The sequence below is a fragment of the Melanotaenia boesemani genome, chromosome 15 (genome assembly GCF_017639745.1).
Source record: "Melanotaenia boesemani isolate fMelBoe1 chromosome 15, fMelBoe1.pri, whole genome shotgun sequence".
Classification (NCBI taxonomy): domain Eukaryota; kingdom Metazoa; phylum Chordata; class Actinopteri; order Atheriniformes; family Melanotaeniidae; genus Melanotaenia; species Melanotaenia boesemani.
In genome coordinates this window covers 30,258,066-30,280,271 of record NC_055696.1, presented here as the reverse complement: position 1 = coordinate 30,280,271, position 22,206 = coordinate 30,258,066, and the positions used below count along the sequence as shown (strand labels likewise).

General features: G+C 39.2%; 1 protein-coding gene across 2 annotated transcripts; it reads left to right on the top strand.

Annotated features, from left to right (window-relative positions):
* The first annotated feature begins 1,067 nt into the window (after positions 1-1,067).
* On the top strand, positions 1,068-21,539 carry fam114a2 (family with sequence similarity 114 member A2). 2 transcript variants are annotated; one of them, XM_042009160.1, is made up of 14 exons: positions 1,068-1,153; positions 1,710-1,933; positions 3,759-3,858; positions 5,487-5,588; positions 5,664-5,782; positions 5,875-6,009; positions 14,004-14,168; positions 16,314-16,437; positions 16,515-16,630; positions 20,193-20,288; positions 20,453-20,577; positions 20,659-20,731; positions 20,813-20,866; positions 21,091-21,539. In XM_042009160.1, exons 2-14 carry the CDS (start codon positions 1,718-1,720, stop codon positions 21,190-21,192), a joined length of 1,527 nt encoding a protein of 508 aa, XP_041865094.1. In that variant the 5' UTR covers positions 1,068-1,153; positions 1,710-1,717; the 3' UTR covers positions 21,193-21,539. The 2 variants fall into 2 exon arrangements, with proteins under 2 accessions (XP_041865094.1, XP_041865093.1); XM_042009159.1 differs by having other exon boundaries at positions 1,082-1,216.
* Positions 21,540-22,206: the final 667 nt, after the last annotated feature.

The following is a 22,206-nucleotide window of genomic DNA, read 5'->3' as shown; positions in this document are numbered from 1 at the left end:
AACAACCATTTATTTCATCAACTGGAGAATTTTGAAGCTGTTATTTACTCGATATGCAAATCCTTTTTATTTATTTATTTATTTTTTTAATTCAACAACATTTGGACCAACTTATTAAAGCTGGTCCTAGATAGTATGAAAGCCGGTTTTAGGTCAGCTCCAGAAAAAAACAGGTCCTGGACTGGCACATTGTTGTTGGGTGCCTCTGTGCAGGATCTTGCTCCTGTAGGAAGGAAAAATGGGATTGGAGAAACTTAGAATTAGACATATTTTTAAGCTGAAAGATAGATTTATTTAATATATTTTTTACACGTTGCAGTGTAGCCTAAAAGTTGTAACTAACCCTGAATATTTTTCTTCTAGATTGTGTATTAAATAACTATTAAAACGTTCTTCTTGTTCATTACTTTGTCAAGTTGACTGTATTAAAAGTTTTTTTTTTTTTTTCTAAAGCTGGACTGATAATCCTGAGATGTAGTTTTCAGTCATTTATAGTGAGTTATGAGCTTAGCTGTGCAGAGGAGGAAAGGATGGTATAAACTTATGAATACAGTCCTGTTTAACCATGAGGATATACCCACAGACAGGAATATGAAATGTCACTTAGTTAGATGTCTTTTAAACTGACAAGTTTTTCAACTTATTTCTGAAATACACAAAGAAATTATCAGAAGTTATGGAAGCTATACAAACACCTAATTTAACTTTTCACAGTTATTTTTTGTTCTGTACATGAAGTTATGTTAAAGTAAATTTATACAGTTTGTACTGGTAAGGGGGGCGGTGTGCAATCAGGAGAAGCCTTCTGCTCCTCCCTCTCCGCATCCTAACGCTGCTGTCTCTCCCGCCCCAGCCTTGCCGCTTCCTCTTTAGCTTCAAAGTAAAGCAACCCGAGCTTTGCTCGGCCCATATTAGCCGTTTTCAGGATTTTTTTTTCCATCAACGTCTTTAACGTTCTCAAGTACGCTTCCGCTCCAAATGCGTCCTTCCGTCGTCAAAAGTTTGTACTTCTGACAAGTCCAGAGTAGCAGTACGTTGGTATTGAGACTGCCTTTATTCAGAAGGTACCAGCCGGAAGTGTAGTTTGCTATTCGGAAGTTGTTTATAGAAAACAAAATGTGACGTGGCTAATCCCGCAGGACATGTAGAAACAGTTAAGCCAAGACATTAAGCTTTTACCTGAAAAATATGAAGCATTTCATTGAACTATAGAAAGGTAAAACCCCGTAATGACAAGGAGAATTTTTTTTTTTTTATGTTGTGAAGGAAACTTCAGGCTAACGGATGTAGCATTAAATGTTAGCTTCAAGACTTTCGTTCAGCTAAGGTAGTGGAAGGAGAGTTTAAAGTCCACACAGAAACACAATGTCTGTGTTATTCCGTGTAATCAATGAAGTGTATAATCTAAGCAAAACGTCCAGTGCTAATAAAAAAAAAAAAAAAAAAAAAAAAAACCTGACCTACTATCGTCAAATCCAGCTAATCCAACAGAAACTCCGTTGATCTTTAATATGAAAATAACACAAATAGAAGTTGGGATGATGAAGGAGTTATAGTTTAAATTCTGGTTTATTATGTGTATGTCACGAATTTAAACGTCATCTAGTGTTCTTTATAAATTTCTGTATTTCGTTTTTTACTTAGCGTTATTTCTCTATTGGTTTAGCTGTTCTGACTGACTGTTATTCAGCAGATATGTTGTGACACAGGTGAGAAGATGTCTGACAGTGAAGCTTCTTGTCCAGTCGCTGAAGACTCACAGGAACAACCAGAAACACAGGATGCGGGTGTAGTTGCAGGACACAACTCCTCTCCATCAGTGTCTAACAGCTCCGCTGATGTGGCTCCGACTAGGAAAACAAGGAGGAGAGCAGAAGTCAAACTGGCCACTGAAGCTGTGGGGGAATCAAAGGTGGAGGAGCCGATGGCAGAGGTAGCTGTGATGATGTCCTGGTCTAAGATTTTGGTGGTTGGATTTCTTTCGTTTCCTGAGTTGCTGGTCTTGTCTACTGTCTTATTTTGTAAGGTTATCTTTTTCTGTGTACTTCTTGTTCACAACACCTTCTCCTTGTTTAGTTATTCCTCCTCAGTGCTCATATCTGTGGTTTCTGTTGTCCATTACCAGATGCAGATTTTCTGGTATTTCAGCATTTCAATTCAGTGTTGAATCTTCAGCATGCAGCAGGCCTGGACGGGCCCACGGGAGAAGTGGGACAATTCCTGGTGGCCTGGACCCGAAAATGGCCTGTCGGGCCTGTTTGTCAAAAATTAATAAATAAAATAAAATTACAGTGCATTACGTGGGTGTGGCTGATTGGTCTGCCTGGCACTGACACCTGTTCACAGACAAGATCATTTGTGCTTGTCAGTTGCCGCTAATAATGGTGATTGGTCAAAATGACAGTAATATATTTTTTTTTAATGATCAACACAAGCAAAGTGCACAGAGGCGAAACAGCTGAGATGCAGAGAAACGTGGCGAAATGGACTCGAAATAAAAAAGTTGAAAGGAGGACAATGAGGAACATTTTATTAGTCCAGGTTAAAAGCTGATGAGGAAACTTTTTGACTTCATCAGTTTGTCAGCATGTTAATCGGGTTGTAAATTATATGAGTTTTATGCTTGTTGAAATATTCAGCAGGTCCTGCTGGACCAAACATATCTCCTCAGATGTGTTGCTACATGTTAAAGTCTGGGAACCCCTCTGAAGGTTGGACAGTTGAGTTGACTTTTTCAGTTTCTAATGTTAGTAAAATGATATAATGTGAATCTGCTGTTGAACACTTCTTGATTTTACTGTTGGAGTGAATATTGATGTTAAGAAATTCTATTTATGGTGAACTGGCATCTAAATTATTTTCTAACTCAATGACGGTTCAGATGTCGTGATATGAATGATGTCGTCCTGCTGTGACTGTTGTATGGAGTCGTTTGATGGGCGTAGGAGAGAGAACAGCTCTGGACTTGTGCTTATAGTTGTGTGTGGATGTCGGTTTCTATAGAATATTGAGCTTTGGTGATTACTTGGCCTGTGTATGTGTGTACTTGCATGTGAGCATGTATGCAGTATATGAATTAGTGCAATGTGGGTGAGTGTGTGACTCCCGGCCCTGGCGTGGAGAGAGGCAGTTTAACAACTTACTGTTTGCAGGCTTAAAGGATTCCAGAGCCATGATGGATCTCTGGCAGGTGGAGTTTTTGGGGGAAAAAAAGTTAGAAATAATTTAATAACTTGATGTGTGTGCTTATGTGGACTATTGTCACTTTGAGTTCATCTACCAATGGTGTGAGAGGAATGTAGCTTCACCCGCAGTTTAACACATCAATAACCAACCAGAAGTTGAGCGGGCCCTGGAAAACGATTGGTTGAGTTATCCAGCGGCAGCACTACACCGATGCTAAACCGCACATACTGTAGAGCAGAGGTGTTGATGAAGAGCTGTAAACAGACTCTGGTGCGTCAGTGTTGTTGGTGAAATGGATCGTAGGTCTGTGATGCCTGGTTATTATGGATATCAGACCTTTAGAAGTAGGATTATCAGATTCAGATTGAGTACTTTAGCCAACTTCTGACCTTTCTTTGTATTAATGTTCATACTAGTTTTGCTAAATGTGTTGTCTGTCTGTCAGTAATCAATGTGTCAGTTAATTATCTGCCACTGCCCCCCCACCCCCCTCCACCGTCCAAAAAAAATTCTGACTCGGGATAATTTCTTGCTTTAACCCCTGCATCTCTTTCTTTCTATTTTGACTACAGATGTTTAATGACATGACTGTGTCTCAGAGTGGTTGGGGATACTGGGGTAACTGGGGCGTATCCATCCTTTCCACAGCAACATCTACTGTTGCCACAGTGGGTATGTATCAGCCATCTGTGTTTGCAGAATAAACCTATATACAGCAGGTCTGCACAGTTTGTTTGGTTAGAGAAACATCCATCCTTTTAAAAAGCCGGGCATCTTCACATGAGGGTGGACAAGTTCTTTTGTGGTTTTGGACTACACTAAGAGCAGCGATGTATCAAATCAGTTTCATTTATAAATTTTATAAAATGAAAATAAAACAAACCTTCACACATCAAAGTAAGCAACATAGAAATAAAAAAAAAAACACTCATTATTGTCTCTGTCACACACAGTCATGGACATCCACACACACGCACACACAGAGCGGTGCCCCCCATTCTACACAAACATGAACTCCCTAATTTCCGTCTCTTAGTATAAATAAATTTAAAGCATAAATATCCCAAATAAATATAAAAAACAACTAAATTTCATCCTCCTCTCTTCTTTCCCTGATGCTCCCATCTCTTTGAAACAGCATAAATCTGAACTCATCTGACCACGTGACCTTCTTTTATTGCTCCAGAGTCCAATCTTCATGCTTTCTAGCAAACTGAAGCCTTTTTTCTGATTATCCTGACTGATAAGTGGTTTTGTTATGGCTACACAGCTGTTTAGTCCCAATACCTTAAGTTCCCTTCGCATAATTCATGTGGAACTGCTCTTAATTTCACTGTAAAGGTGTAACTACACCCCCTACTTTTTGCATAACTCCACCCACTGCCAAATTTTGAATAATGCCAGAAACTGCACAGGTTGGGGTGTGTGGTGTGCGGGTGATCAGTGGGCTGTGTGTGGGCATGTTGTAAATACACAGGCTGAAATTACTGAATGACAGATGGCAGCTCAGTGGCCACTAGCAGGTTAAAAAAAAAACGATACAGATTCTCAAAGCACCTATGCCAAAGAGCGGTCTTTGAGGTGAAGACTTTTCCCTTCCAGAATCCCCTCAGCCACACACCACAGTGGTGGAAGAACAAGGTGGTCCTGAACAGTGTTAGTCTGAGCCATTAACGCTGTTGCACTGACTGTGGCAACAGCTAGCTGGCTCTGGCAAGCTGTGGCGACTCGCAGCAGGTTGTGGCAGCTGCCGAAAACGCTGCTGTAAGTTGCTGCTGCCACAATTTTAGCTGCTGTATGTCTGAGGATCAGCAGGTAAAGAAGTTTGGTTTTACTTTTTCACCTCTCAAAAGTACAAATCTGTTCAGTTGCAGCTATTTATTCTTAAAAGCCCTTTAAAAGTCCAAAAGTCTGAAACTATTGACTTTACATCAAACAAGTTCACATCCGTGCATGTGCGTTGGTGGGCACAGTTTCTATACCTGCAAGACGAAGACCTGCCTTTTTAGCATCTGAAGGGAGGGGCTGTGAGGTTTTTAAAATTTTCTCATCACATAGAGAAGCACCAAATCACGAAACTTGAAGGAAACAGCAACATGTTCTGAAGTTCATTCACATGATCTGTCCAGTCTGTTTTTTCTCCTGTTATGCAGCTTATTTGTAAAACTTACTGAATAGTTCATTTAAGCTTCCCAAGCGTTTTTTGTCTGCAATACTAATATAATACTAAGGTAGCACAGCTAATTGGGTTAGGGTTTTCTTCTCTGATTTTACATGCTGATTTCCTTTTGTCCCTCCAGGCCAAGGCCTCGCTCAGGTGATCGAGAAGGCTGAGACATCCCTGGGAATTCCGAGTCCCACCCAGCTGTCGGCTCAGGTGGAGGAAGAACAAACACAGCAGGGTAACACACTAACACAAAGAAGAACACATATTTTTATTTTATCTGAACCTTGTCTAACATTACAAAACTCCTTAGATTCCTTACCTGAAGCTCAGGAATGCCGTGAGATGAACGCAGCATCGATTGATGGATCGTCAGCTGCAGGAAGTGCTTTGGGAATGTTTTCTTCTCTCACCAGCATTGTTCAAACCACAGTAAGAGCATCTATAAAAACAGAAAGTACCCATAAAACATCATTAGTCCTGACAGAAACCTGCAGACGTGCTGAAACTTCACCTCCTCACAGGGAAAGACGGTCATAACTGGAGGCTTGGATGCTCTGGAGTTCATTGGGAAGAAAACTATGGATGCGATTGCAGAAGGTGATCCCGGTTTTAAAAAGACCAAGGAATTGATGAACAGGAGCTCCACTCTGTCACAGGTGGGCTGTCCACTCTAAACAAGTCCTAAAGCATCTAAGAATAAAAATAAGAAAACCTTTATTTGTCCCTCAGTGGGGAAATTGCTTTTTGCAAAAGCACAGGTTCAGTAAACAGAAGCACACAGCTGATATCAAACAAGAACACACACAATAAGTGATCGTATGTACAGTATATAGTCTGACAGGGTGAATATATATATATATACACACACACAGAAATATGTAAACACTGTTTACATGTGTTCTTTGTAAAGCATGCCAGCAGCATGGAGCAAAGACCTGCGGTATCACTGAGTCCAGAGAACTGCCCCAGAAAAGAGCTAGCTGGACTTCCTCATGACTTTGTCCAGCGTCTTCCTCTCTCTCTCTGTGAAGCTGCTGCTCCAACAGACCACACCGTACAGGATGGCTGATGCCACCACAGTCATAGAAGGTTCTCAGGAGTCCCCTTGCACTCCAAAAAACCGCAGTCTCTTCAGAAGATAGACCTGCTCTGACCCTTCTTGTACAGTGCGTCCGTGTTGTGAGTCCAGTCCAGTTTATTGTTTAGGTGAACACCCAGGTACTTATAGGAGTCCACCCTCTCAATGTCCTTTCCCTGGATGTTCACCGGTGAGGGGACACCAGACCGGCATCTGTAAAAAAACAACCATCTCCTTAGTTTTCCTGCATTGATCAGGAGGTGGTTTTGCTGACACCAGTCCACAAAGTTCTGCTACGTTCTACATGCTCCCACTGGCTCAGATCATTATGATAATTATGCTGATGAGACTCTATAGTACCGTCTCAGCAGGGACTCTGGTGCCAGAGAAAGTTTTTGTCTCGGCCCAATCAATACATGGATGTTCCAGACGTTTCTTCAACTAAATAAAGATAAATCTGAAATTGTGTTTGAAACCAAAAGTGTCCAAAGGTTAGTGTCCAGCTTGAGTCAGCAATGTTAAAACCATCAATCCAGGAATCTTTTGGACCTTGAGCTCAATTTTAACAACCATATAAAAGCAGGGACCAAATCAACCTTTTACCACCTGAATAATTTATATAGAATAAGGGTACTGATGACTCAGCGAATTTATAAAAGTTTTCTCATCATCTGTATTCAGTAGTCTTGACTACTGTAAAAGCGTTTTTACACGTCTCTCTAAAAATCATTAAGACAAATGCAACTAATCCAGAATGTTGCTGCTCATGTTCTCACAAAGACCAGAAAAAGTTCTTGCATCTTTACCCTGGTTTTGACTCTGGTCCAGAATATAGATCTGCTGACACCATATGAGCCAATGAGACATCGAAGATCATTTGTGTCAAGTTTGCTTTCCGTCCCAAGAGTTCATTCAGAGTCCTGGAAAACCTGAAGTCTGATCCAAACCTGGAAAGTCCTGGAAAACCTGAAGTCTAATCCAAACCTGGAGAGTCCTGGAAAACCTGAAGTCTAATCCAAACCTGGAGAGTCCTGGAAAACCTGAAGTCTGGTCATTGACCTGTTGCAAGACCCATGACCTGCTACTGAGACCAAGCTTTCTGACACTGGCCAGCACATTTCTCTCTAGAATCTCTTGATAGTCTTGAGATTTCATTGTACCGGCACAGATTCAAGACACCCTGTGCTAGATGCAGCAAAGCAGCCCCGGAACATAACAGAGCCTCCTCCATGTTACACAGTAGGGACGGTGTTCTTTCTTCATATGCTTCATTTTTCCGTCTGTAAACATAGAGCTGATTTGTCTCATCTGTCCATAGGACATTCTCCCAGAAGCTTAGTGGCTTGTCAACATGTAGTTTGGCATTTTATGATTTGTTTTTAACAATGGTGTCCTTCTTGGTCGTCTCCCATTAAGTCCACTTTGGCTCAAACAACGACGGATGGTGTGATCTGACACTGATGCTCCTTGAGCTTGAAGTTCACCTTTAATCTCTTTAGAAGTTTTTCTGGGCTCTTTTGTTACCATTCGTATTATCCGTCTCTTTGGTTTGTCATCAATTTTCCTCCTCTGGCCACGTTCAGGGAGGTTGGCTACAGTCCCATGGATCTTAAATTTCTAAATATGTGCAACTGTAGTCACAGGAACATCAAGCTGCTTGGAGATGGTCTTATAGCCTTTACCTTTAACATGCTTGTCTATAACTTTCTTTCTAATCTCCTGAGACAACTCTTTCCTTTGCTTCCTGTGGTCCATGTTGAGTGTGGTACACAGCATGTCACCAAACAGCACAGTGACTACCTGTAGCCTATATATAGGCCCACTGACTGATTACAAGATTGTAGACACCTGTGATGCTAATTAGTGGACACACCTTGGATTAACACGTCCCTTTGGTCATTTCTAGGGGTACCATCATTTTTGTCCAGGCCTGTTTCATGACGAAAATCAGTGTGCGACGAAAATGGTCGCACACTGGAAAATAAGGCTGTCTAGAAATAAGCAAACAAAAGAAAGACATGCAAGATAATTCTGCTAAAAATAACTAAAAACTCTGCCAATGGAACAAGTCAAATTTGTCTTGGTAAGATTAATTGAAATAAGACAATATATGCCAGCCTTACAAGATCTTCAAATTAGCTGGAAAAACACATTTTTAGCTTTATTTTAAAAGTATTTTGAATTTTATTTATTTATTTATTGTCTCATAACAAGAGTGTGTTGCTCAAAACTAGTATTTTTTCCCCTGAAAAGTAACATCTTTTTTTTTTTTTAAGCTTCCAATGTGATCCTAATTATTTCAAGCTTATATAACTCATTGTTCAATATTTGACATTGTTCTAGATTTAAGTCCACCACCTGCTTGAAAAAAGATTTAAAATTGACGTTTTGAAACAATATTATCTTTAAGTTAGCATTCCTGACTAGTATTAGGCAGTTGTTTTAACTCATAATTATCCCAAGTATAATCATCTCCAGTGCCTTTACCTTACTAGAAGCTCTACAACAGTAAGACATTCACCTACTGCTTGTAAGACAGAAAAACTGAAAACTAGTCTTGCATTAAAACAACAGATTTATTTGATCTAAAAGCTGCATGAACAGAACTAAATCTGTAACAATAATTGTTAATACAAAGTGCTTTTTGTAAAATTCATATTTTAGGTTTTAGGCTTACAACATGAACATTTGGACAAATTCCTCTCAATACACCATTGACCATGTAACATTATCATTAAGGATGCACAATATTGGAATTTTTGGCAATATATCAAAAGGCTTTAATTAACAACTGGACTGGCAAATAACTGATGCTGCTATGCTCACTTTAATCCCAACCTAACTGCTAAATTCGGTCTTTCAGAGTATAGCCTAGATCAGGGCTACTCAATTCGGTCCTACAAGGGCCGCAATCCAGCAGGTTTTCCATGTATCCCTGCACCAACACACCTGAGTCAAATTAATGAGTCATTGTGTAGAACCTGATTGGCTGTTAGAGCCACCTAATTTGACTCAGGTGTGTTGGTGCAGGGATACATGGAAAACCTGCTGGATTGCGGCCCTCGTAGGACCGAATTGAGTAGCCCTGGCCTAGATTAATGACTGCATATAGGGAATAAACTGTTGCCTAAACTCAGTACAGAAAACTTAAAACTAGCCAGGTTGCACTGCATTGTGCAAAGAAAATGCACATTTTTAAATGTTTTATCAGTTCTTATATTGTTTTGTTTTATCTCTAGATATAGGCTTGTTGGCTCATATCGTGCACCCCAGTTAACACTGTGCTAACCCGACCATATTCTAAACAATTATCAGTAACATTGAATATAGACTGTGGTAGTCCTGTAGGGAGAGAGAAAGAGCTGTACAGTCCACATCTGACAACACATGCTTTATTGGCCAATAACAGCATTCCATGCTCTTCTTGTAAGATTCTCACCTTCTAACTCACTTTCTTTACTGCCTGAGCCTGAGCTGCTACTCCCTTCAGTGGACAAATCCAGAATGATTGTTGAGTCACTTGAATCAATTTCATCTGTGTCTCTTGGCTGCTCACTACCGGGCCTCTTTGTAGCCCTGCAGAGATTAGTCAGTTAATCATTTAGTTGTCAACTATTACATCAATCAACACATCACTTTATTTGTATATCACTTTTCATACATACAAAATGTAACAGAATTTTCTTAGTACAATAAAATTCAGTACCCCCTCACACACACATCATTAAAAATGGTGCTGAGAAAACGCTTTTAAAAGAGAGAAAACACCACAAGCAGATCACCCGGTACTTTAACACAGCTGAGTGCATCAGCCATTGTAACATTGCCATTAAAAATGATGTTACAAGCTTCTCAAATGTGATTTTTTTGTAGCTTGTTTGTCCTCAACAGTGAAATGAATATCTTTTGGTTGAGGACCAGTGTTGTTTTTGGCAGGCATCTCTGTGTTAGTCTTAGTTTTAGTCGTCATGACGAAAATCCTTATTAGTTTTAGTCACATTTTAGTCATTTCTAAATTTGATAGTTTTAGTTCAGTTTTAGTCGAAAACTCAAAAAGGTTTTAGTCTAGTTTTAGTCAAATTAAAAAAAGTATTAGTCTTTAAACAAATTAATTTAGTTCAAAAATACGTATTTAAAAAGTGGAATCAAGGCTGACAGGTTATAACAAGTATTGCAATTTATAAAACAAGTTAACCTTAAAGCTTTTACATAATAACCAGATCCTTTACCAGACTGATAGCTTTAGCCGAGACTTTCCCATCAACAGGGATGAAATGCTGCCGTGTTTTACTTTACTGCTGTTGGACAGAAACCTTTTATTTCTATATTTAAACATTTTTCATGAATTGATGCCCTACTTCATCATACAAAAATGTCACACAAGAAAATAGCAGATCTATAAGTTCAACATATAGCAACACATTGTGAGCTTGTTGTTTGGTTATTTTCATCAGTAATTACAAAATTAAATGGAATGCTTGTAGATTTAGAAGGTTTCCCAGCCAACAGCAAATACTTTCTGATCTACCTAGGGTTCTGTATTGCACAGATAAAGGGCTAACTGTGGAATCAATTACTCCAACAAAGAAAAGAACAACATCCTTTAACGTGCAGCAGCATTGCTGACCTTTTGTGCAGAGATGTCGTAAATTTTAATGTCGGACAATCAGCCCTTGAACATTTTCGTCTCGTTAATGAAATCTCACCAACGTCTCGTCATGTTTTCATCATCAGAGAGCCATTTTTAGCTCGTCACCGTCTCGTTATCGTCAAGAAAAAAAGGTTTGTCAACAAAATAAATTTGTCATCGTTGGGACAAAGTAAAACATTTGAGGAGGAAAGTTAAAATTTTTCATCACTTTATGAAAAATCTGATGAATTCATTTGGAAATGATTAACAGATTCATCTATTAAAAAATCATTAGTTGCAGATCTACCTCTTACAATGTTTCCCATCTGGAGTGTTTTTTTTTGTTTATAGCTGTGTGTACACAATGTCCTGTACAAGACATTTAATACATTTTTCAAACAACTAAAAACGTCTGACATGAAACACTTTGGTCATAAAGTGGATGCACTTAATTACCCATGTATTCTTGATGCCTTGGTCCTGTAGCATGGGGTAGTACAATTCTCTTTGCTGTTGCTGTAATGTTTGGTTTTGATGGGTATCTGTGTGATTCTCCAACCCCTGCTGCCCATAGGATTGTAATCATACTAGTCATGGTGTTTCAGATGAGCTTTGACCACTCAAAATATTGTTGGCAGACTTGCTCTAGTTCAGTGTCTTGTATGCAGTACATATTCTGGAGAGGATAACTTCACAACCTTTTCAGGGCTTGTGTACTTTCCAGGAGTCGTGTTGATGGGAGTGGATGTCTATGGCATGGGTGGCTCATTAATGAAGGAACTGCCCAACGATTTCAAGTCATCTTGGCCAGATTCGTGTAAAAAAAGAGACAATTAACTACTGCAAAATGCAACATTTATTTTTTTCCTTGATGACACAAACTACAATGCAGCATTGACAGCACTGCATGTTTACAACTAAGCAATCTGTTCCATTTGACCAACTAACTGAAGACATGTCAATTAATATATGTATTTTCACTATGTGAAACAACCAGCTGTAGATGTGTTCTGATGCCTTGAATGTACTAAGGCCTAACAAACAACACTGAAGCAAGGAGCTCGCTGTTAATCATTGTACGTTGTACTGAAAGTAGGGCTGTCAAAGTTAACAGCTGGTGCATGACATTAATCTGGAAACAACATTCTTCATAAAGAAACTGATTGCCTCATATCTGTAAACACTGTCATCAAATGACCATAAATTGAAGCAGTCGGCTGGACAGATGCTGGTTTCCTGCCATTTCTCATTGACAAAACTGGAGAAAATGATTACACACAAATGTTACGTAAGATGATAGAGATAATCAAAATTCTGTTTTCACCTATTATTGCTCTGTCAACTCTTTCAAGGTTGAAGCTTTTAACAGAGCAACTTACAACATTTCAAACAGCTGTTTCCAGATGAAAATCTTATACCTAAACACTGCATCGTCCATCTCAGATTAAGGCTCTGGGTCCAACGGTGAGGCATATGTGTATGCGCTTTGAGTCAAAGCATTGCTTTTTTAAGCAGTGGGCTCTGAAAAGTAGTTTTAAGAATATTTGTAAATCTCTTGTGCATGAGAAACATCCAGTTCTTTCAAGTGAAGTTGACATGAGCCTCTGAGGTGAAAAATGTTCATTATGTAGAAAGAAAGATTGAAGACTTCTTAGGAATAGAGAAAGTTGAACATATAGTTTCCATATGCATACATGTGGAAAGTATTTGGTTATTTAATGATAATCCAGAGTTTGCACTTGTGAAAAACATCTAAACTGTAAATCAGTGTATAGTTTTGAATGCCAACCGTCTCTCTACAGTTTGGTGAAATAATCATTACTTAGCTTGTGAAGTAGAAATTCCCTGCCTTGTTTAAGCCAGTATTTTTGTGAATATTGAAAATCTTTTTGATTATACACCATACTATTATGTCAACTTCAATAACATCATCAAACATCATTCTTGCGTCTTTACTGTGACTGTTTGGGCTGAAATGAATGTTTTGAAGCACTGGTACACCCTGTAATTGATGAATGACGTGGTGCAGTCTGAACTGTAATTCCAGCTTTTATTTCCAGATTACATGGACAGTTTGATGGAAATGTAAGAAATAAACCACACTCTACTTAAATAAGAGTCATTAAAGTGCAATGTGTAAGTTGGTCATGTTACTCTGCAGTTTTCAATAAAACGGATTTGATGTCTTAATTCAAGTTAAGTCTTGAAACAAGATATGATCTTTTACTAATAATACAGCAACTTAAAAACCTTATGACGTAAAAAAAAAAAAAAAAAGCTCGTTTCATCTGAGACTCAAAAACATTTTCAAGTCAATTTCACTTAAAGGCTAAATAAGTAGTATTTTTCTGTAAAAATAATTTAAAATGTTCTCATTTGTTGCGAGGGATAAAAGGAAGCTTCCTTATAAACAATCTGTTTCTTTGCATCAACGTCATTGTCGAGCTTTTCTCCTTTCAAAATAAGAGTTACGTGACGGAATAACTTCGGTGCACTGTGTAGCGCTTTACTTCTTCCTGGTTCTATATCATGTACGACGAAGAACGCTCGTGTGTTTTTCTCTTTCGACTGCAGTTCTGATTTGAAACACTAGGTGTCAGTCCTACTTTAATAAGACTTTCAAGATATACTGTCTCAAACTCTTTCCTATAGCTCACTGAAATGTCACACTTCAGCTGATTCTGACTTATATTAAGTGTGATGAGATATTTAGACTTGAAATTAGACAAATACACTTGATAAGTTTTTTTTTTTTTTTGCAGTACACTAGAGCCCTGAGCAATAATTTGTATTTTATTAATCTCAGTTGGGAAATGAGGTTCTGCATTTCTTCTTGATTTCCTAGAGAGCAGTGGGCTGCTAGATGTAACACCCGGGTAGCAATACTACGTTTCTCGGCTTTTTATTTAAATTCTCATTTTTCGTGGCTCTCTGTTTCTCAGGTGTTGCGGGAGGCCAAGGAGCGAGAGGAGCTTCAGACAGCAGGGGAAGAGTCATCAGATTCAGAGAGGAATGTGGTTGCTCGCTACAGTATGCTATTTGATGAATTTCATGGTCTCTCCCACCTTGAAGCTCTGGAGATTCTGTCCCGAGAGAGTGAGTTGAAGGTACGAGTTACTTCCTGAGTTACATCAACACACCTATCTTCAGAGCTTATTATATTCAGTTTTGGGGAACCTGAATTTAAAGAAAAAAGACAAGAAAGGGTGGGCGTCACACAGCCGTAAAATAAACAAAAATGGTCCAGACGTGCTAAGAAAGCAGGTGCTTCTCATGATGTTGATGTTCCTCCTTACGTCTTCTCCCATTAAGGTAGAGGAAGATGTGGGATGAGTAGAGAGAGTGTTTCTGTTAGTCTGAAGGGACATTAAATATGTGCTGTATTTGAACATGAGGCGATTTCTGCTGGAAAAAACAGTTCATTTCTGAGCTCCTCCAGAAGCCTCCGTTCTTTATTTCAATTACATTTAAAAAAAATGGAAACTTCTGAGAAAATGTGAAGACTGAATGTGGAAAAGCTAGTCAGTGTTTTGGTTTTGTCATCTCAGTGGAACCTGTTAACCATTAAAACTAACTATTGTGTTGCTAGGAGACCTTTATTTTAGCCCAGAAATTGTGATGAAGCCACTTCCTGTCAAACTTTTCACCAATCAGAGGGCTAAAGTTCATGGTAATGTCCAATCAGGAGCAGCCAAAGATCAATAAGTGAGCAAAAAAACAAAAATAAAGCTCCTCTATGGCTGGAAACAAGTCAAGAAGATGTTTCTGATGCGCGGTGGCGCCACAAAGCAGCTAAGCCGGAGTTGGTTTAGTGAGGATAGCAGGTAAATACAGTAGTAGCACTAATAACTGTAAATAGCAAAAATTTAAAAAAAAATTATATATATATATTTATATTTATATATATATATATATATATATATATATAGCGTATTATACAGATTAGGGCTACATGGTGGTGTGATGGTTAGCTGGTTAGCACCGCAGCCTCAAAACAAGAAGGTTGCCGGTTCGAACCTCGGCTGGGGGGAGATTCAAACCGGGGGGTGGTGTCCTTTCTGTGTGGAGTTTGCATGTTCTCCCCATGTATGTGTGGGTTCTCTCCAGGTTCTCCGGCTTCCTCCTACCATCCAAAGACACGCATGTTTGGTTAATTGGTCACTCTAAATTCTCCCTAGGAGTGAGTGTGTGTGTGTGAATGGTTGTTTGTCCCTATTTTTGTCGGCCCTGTGAGGGACTGTTGACCTGTCCACGGTGTACCTGCCTCTCACCTGTTAAAATGCTGGGACAGGCTCCAGTTTACCCACGACCCCTAATGGACTAAGCGGTTCAGAGAATGATGGAATAATAATGAATATACAGAAAATAGTTTCTGTTGTGTGTTTGTTTCACTGCCAGTAATTTTTCTCTTGACAGCCAAGACTTGTGAGAAAGATGCAGATGAGAAAAGGCTTGGTCACCGTTGATCTGTGTGTTATTTCTGCAAAGTACTGTTAATAGTAATATTCTGTTTTGTTGTTTTGGTTGGCCTTCATGTTTGGAGGAGGTAAAGTGGCACAATGAATTAATTAAATACATCAATAAATAATTATTTAAATGTGTCATTAAATAATTAAAATTATAATTAAATACATTAATGTTTTATTAAATGTATCATTAATTCATTAAAATACAAATGAATGTATGTAAAAACATATATAATTATTTCACTATTTAATTAATTATTTCATGGTCCTGTGTTGCAGTGCATCATGAATTTATTTTATCTGTCAACTTGTCTAGTTTTAGACAAGAATGTGTCTAAAACTAGCAAATAAGTTCACCTCCCTTCATATGTGTTGGTGGGCCTGGTTCATGCCTGCAAGCCGAGGACACGTCTGTTTGCATCTGGAGGGGTGTGTGGTTTTTAAAATTTTCTGATGACGTAGGAGAAGCGCCAAGTACGCTTTAAAACCGAGGTACAGCTCTACATCACGAAAAAACAAAACCTGGTTTTACCCTGTAGGGGGTGTTATGAGCCATTTTTGACCCACAAAATTCTGTTTTTTAAAGCAATTTAAAAATGACTAATTTTATCAACAGTATAAGTGGTTTTCATCACAATTAAGTAATACTGTGTTTTTTACAGCTCAACAAACACATTTTAGTGTGCTCTACTCCTCTAAATAAACAAAACAAGACAAAGCAGGTGGACCAAAGAAGTTAAACTGTCTTGGTCTTTTAAGGGTTGATGGTGTGTGATTGTCTTGCAGGTAAAGTCGGTGCTAACCACTCTGTCAGGAGATGAGCTGGTTCAGCTGATAGAGGAGCTCGACTCCATCAAGAATTATTTCTCCATGATGGAGTTTGATGATGAGGAGGTTGAAGAGAAGAAAGGTAATGCCTGAATAAAATAGGAAGTCTATCATCATCATCATCATCCTCATCATCATCAGTAAAATGTTTTATTCCAGATGGAAACGGTGATGAGTTTGAAAGGGAGGTGATGAAGACCATGGACAGTGTCTGTTCCACATCATCAGAGACTCTGAGACTGTCCACATTTGAGACAGCTGACAGACTCAAACAGGTGCGTTCTGTGTGATGAGGCATATTTATTCATTCATACATTTTATTTAATAAAAAACTGGGCCATGGATATCTTGCAAACAGTGACTTGTCAAAGCATTTACCCCCATGAGTGTTTTTATTTATCTTGCATTACATCTTGACAATTTAATGGATTTTGAAGGGTCAAACTGATGATGTGAAAGGAAAATTAAAACCTAATTACTGTATGTGTGAAATCATGATGTGAGAAGCAGTGAATGTATTGATTCTACCTCCATCTCAGATCTCAGATCTCGTCCAGCCTTCAGGTTCTGCTGGTGTTCCATTGAGTTTATCTGTGGCCACTCTGACTTTCCCATTTCATTGAAGAGTCGGTCAAGTAATTCAGAGACGTGTTTTCTAGTCTCAGTGGTCTGAAGAAACATGGTAACGCTGCCTGCTTCCTAGCTCCGGGGCTTAAAATGGAGCTTTGATTTCATTATCAGTAACTTGTAGAGACCTCCTGTTATCTTAATTTGGATTTGTCATCTGGTTAAAATCCTCTCTGTTCTTTGTGACAAAGTTGAAGTAAGTAGTAAATACTTAGGACACTGGTGGGGGGCTCTTTTCTTCATCATTCCTTCTTGCAGTGATGGATACCATATAATCACAGAGCAGTCAGAACCAGAGGATTTTTTTCCCTTTCCTTTAGAGAAACGTCATTCTTCTCTCTTGATATCACAGCTACCAAATCTTCATTTTGTTCATCTGAGATAAAGGGAAGTCTAGAAAAGTAAGAAAACTTAAATTTCAGCTCCTGGTTTCTTTTTATTATCAATACAATTGCTGACTTGCTTGGTATCTTCATGAGTTTCCTGAATCGATTCAATTCTGTTACAACCCAACGCAGGGGGAATGAGAGGCGTAACAAAACAAAAGAACTGTGGACAGATGTTAAAATAGAAGCTTTTAAACAGATTTTATTGTTGCAAGTGGAAATGAGGAACAAACAAATGGTGGGAAATGACAAGTGTTGGGGTTAGCGAAAATGCTTAAAGCAAAAGCAATATAACTACCATGGTCTAAACTCAAAATCAGCCAGTTTAAAGCAAAAGCCAGGAATAACCAAACGGGTGAACAAAAAACTGGCCTACTAATCTAACAAAAAGAGAAGCAGGTCCAATAGTTAAGATGATTTCAGTAAAAATTTTATATACAAAATACAGACCTAAAATCTAGCCCAACACATTCTAACTTTTCACTATAATCTCACAAAATACAACAAAAGGAGAAGCCAAACAGGCTTCAAGTCTTACCAAACAAAAGAGAAAAAAAAAAACAAGTCAGAACAAAGCCAAACAGTTTCAACACTGTTGGAAACACACTAATCTCACTACCAATACCACCAGCCAAAGCACACAGTCACCAAAGTTTTAGCAAACCAAGAGCAAAATGTCTGCGTAAACAGTTGCCGACGAGTCCACAGCTGCAGCTGGCTTTTATTTCCTGGTGGGTGACAGCAGGAGCAGGGATTAGAGCAGCAATTATCCAATCAGGAGGGAGGAGGAGAAGGTGTGTCAGTTCCATCCAGTCCCAATCAGGTAACAGCAAACGGGCATTTGCATGCAGGACAAGCCACAGGTGGCGACGATGAGTGGCAGCCGTAACAGATTCACAACAGCCTTTTTGATTTGATTTCTATTAAATCCAATTACTGCTGATTGTGTAACACCACCTATTTTACTAGAATATTAAAGACATTTTCAAATAACAATTTTTATAATACATTGAGTCCATTTGCGTGACAATCAAAATCAGTTATCTGAGAGTACATGCATTTCTAAAAAAAACATAATACAGTGTTTCCCCCGAATCACAGCCAGAAATGTTGTGATGGGGATAAAAAAGTCAAGACATTAAAAAGATTAAGTTTTTAAATGCCCCGACGAAGCCGTTTCATCACTCTAAGATCACATGTTGATGTTTAAACAAAAAAACCTACAAAGAATATTGAATCCATTTTAAGTCGTAATATCACTGAGAAATTCCAAAATGACGTAGATTCAGCTTGTTCGGCTGTGTGTGAGAAATACTCCCATCTGCTCCTCACTGGAATGTGGCAATATTTAGAGCTATAGCACCTTAATATTAAGATAAAACACTGATATTCAAAATTAATACATTTTAATAACAGTATTAATAAAATCACGCCTGTGGAGCACCACCATTCTTATACTTATTACACGGCGAAAAGGGAAGGCCATGAACACATATCTAAATAGGCTTATTGATATTGAGTGAATCTGTCTCTAAACCCTATATTTAGTGAGCTGTCATTTGAAGGAATGTTTCTCTTCCATAGTAACCATGCCAACAATGAGAAAATTAAGATATGCCACAATTTATTAAACCTGGATAATCAGCATAAAATCAGCATAAAAGAGAAGTGTGGCAAAGTTAAGCAGGCTTTTATCTGTCCAAGACCGAGCTTATTGTCTTTCCAGCCAGTCCTTCTTTACCGCCACAGATAAGTGTGCAGCTTGACTCAATCACACTAGTGCCTACGTCTTCTACCAGGAATCTTGGTGTCATGGTAGACAACCAGCTGACCTTTAAGGACCATGTTGCCTCGGTTTCCCGGTCTTACAGATTTGCTCTCTACAACCTCAGGAGGATCAGACCCTACCTGACTGAACACACGACCCAAGATTGTCCCGTATTTGGCTCCATCCGTCCTCCCATAAATTTTGACAATCTTCCCTGTCCCGGTGAAGAGAAGCACGTCCAGAGCATGATGCTGCCACTACTGTGTTTAACAGTAGGGATGGTGTGTTCAGAGTGATGTGCAGTGTTAATTCTCCACCACAGATAGGGTTTTGCATTCAGGCCAAACTGTTTAATTTTTGTCTCATCTGACCAGAACACCTTCTTCCACATGTTTAGGGTATATGTATACCCTTTCTCCTATTAGAAAACTTTTGATAACTTTTAAAGACACATGCCTTCTGAACATCCTGAGCCATTTTGGTGGCAGGACGATGAAATCTCTCGGAGAACGATTTTAAACGACGTCAGTAAAACACCAAAATGGCAAATTTGACCCAGAAGACCACCAGAAGTAATTCCCACCTCATTTTCCTGAAATTTGTTCCAGTTTCAGAAGAAGTCTGTCCAGATCTGTAAATTATTGGAAATTTCTCTACATGTTGGTGAGATTATTGATGTATGTAATCCCAGCCAGGGCCACCGGTGCTCTGTTCATTCTTCATGCTGCTGTCTTGATATCTGGCCAGTTTTGTTCAAGATGTCCTGAAGATGCTGATTCTACCATGCTGATGAAATAGGAATTTAAGAATATGGAAGTAACTCTGAACACAAAAGCTCCACAATCTTAAAATAAGGTCTAAGCATTTACAAAGATGCTTTAACCAGTGGTTACACCAAACTAGTTCCAGTGCTGGTTTGGAACTACTCAGAACCAGTTTTTTCAGCTATCTATGCTCAGATGTAAGCATAGATTCCATCACTTTGAGTGGTTCCTCTTTTCTGGTTTGACATATTCATGTTTTAGTGATAAAAACCAGGTTTATGCCCTTCCACAGGCTTTTAGGAGTGCCTACATCAGAATCAAGGACATGACGCAACCACAGGAGGATGAGGATAAAGAAAGGGAGATAAAGAAAATACACTCTGTAGAGGTAAGTCCAAATTAATTATTTAATATTACAAGTCCAAGATTGGAAAGTAGAGTTGAACTAAAGTTCTTCCACAACCATTAGAGAGACTGATAACTGGTCCTGAAAACTAGTACTGCACATTTTTTACTGGTGTTTTCTTGTTGTGTTGAATCTGGATGAATCAGGACATTCATGCTGCAGCTATTCTCAGCCTGGCGGAGGTGACGGCTCGATCCATCGAGCTTTTCCACAAACTGGCTGAGATGATCCTCTTCTCATGCAGCAGCACAGACGTCGGCTTCGTTTCACAGTACGGCAACATCTTCTACACAAACAACGCTTTTCTAGAGTTAGATTAAACCTCATAATGTCTGTCTGTCTCTGTCTGCAGGTTAACAGTTGTCCTATGTAAAGAAATGTCTCTGCTGTCTAAGAGGTTTACGTCCTGTCTAACATCAGAAGGGGTAGGTGTGATTCCTCCTGACTTCCAGCATGGCATTATGCAAGTCCTGGTTGTGGTCTGAGTTGACAGTTGTGTCTTGTAGTCTACAGAGAAAGCAGACGTCCTGAACCCGCTGATAACAGGAGTCTTTCTGGAGGTTTGTGTCCTGTCTCTGCAGCTCATTAAAATCTTCTTCTTCAAAAACTGACAGTTTCAGGATGTCTCCAGTAAATTAGACTGGAGATTTTGGGCTGATTGATCGTCATTCAGTGTCTGTGCTGTCAATTAACCTGGTTAGATTTCCTCTGAATCAATCCAAATACAACCATGAACAGAAACATGGTATTTTATCCTGATTTTCTAAATCTTTTTCTCACTCAGGCATCAAACAGCGCGTCTTACATCCAAGATGCTTTCCAGCTACTCATGCCGATACTGGAGATATCCCACATCCAGAAGAAAGCCAGATCCTCAGAGCAGTGATGTGACCCCTGACCTCCATAGTCACAATGACAACAGGACAACTGACATGTTTTGTTTAAATGGATCACTTCATTTCACGCTGTCAATAAATAAAACAATGTCCCACCTGGAAGGAGAAATGGTTGTTTACACTATCAACACATCAGAGGCTTGTCCTACGAAGTGGGATTACCATACCTGGGATACTTTGAACTTAGACAAAGAACTTACAAGAAGTTTTTTACGAGTCGAGAGAATGAAGAGAACAAAATTTTGTCAGGATGCATAGAGATGCATTTAAAGGACCAAAGCTTGACCCCAGGTTCCACCCGGTCTATGTCCAAGAAATATCAGCAACAGATGCTAAATGGCAACACAACCTTTTTGTAGAAGTCTCACTGTTGACACCCTGCTGAGTTGCTGCCTTACTGCTAGTTCTGCACTGTCCTTTTTGTAGGATTGTATTGTAGAATTGTTTTGCAGTTGTATAGTATTATACTTAGTCCAGCTGTGCCACGGTTTCGTTACGACCCGCAGCAAGTCAGTTCATACCATGTCAGATGCAGAGCACTCGCGAGTGTAGTCCGAAACCATTAACTGAAACTGCCACGAATTTCATCAGAGGCCAACGGGGCAGCTCATCTTCTGGGAGGAGGTTCCCTTTTTCCCAGCTGTGCCACTTATCACACCTCTCCCTCCCCTGCTCTTACATTTACATTCAGACATTTAGGGCTTTGGGGAGTGTGTACATTGCACGGGGTCTGGTTGGGGGGGCCTCAGTGGTTGCTTCTCCTTGTGTTTAATGTTTCAACAATGACGTCACTTAAGACTTTAACATCTTATAACGTGCAGGTGTATTTACAAATGTTTATCGGATACTTTTAAACAAGAAGAATCAGAAAGGTTTAACACTAAACCAACCCTTTAGTTATCTGACCTCTAGCCAAGCTGCATAGAGCCTGCTCTCATTGGCTGGAGAAAGTAAACTACACTTCCTTGTGGGTGTGGCCTCAGCCCCAAAACTTTAAACAAAGA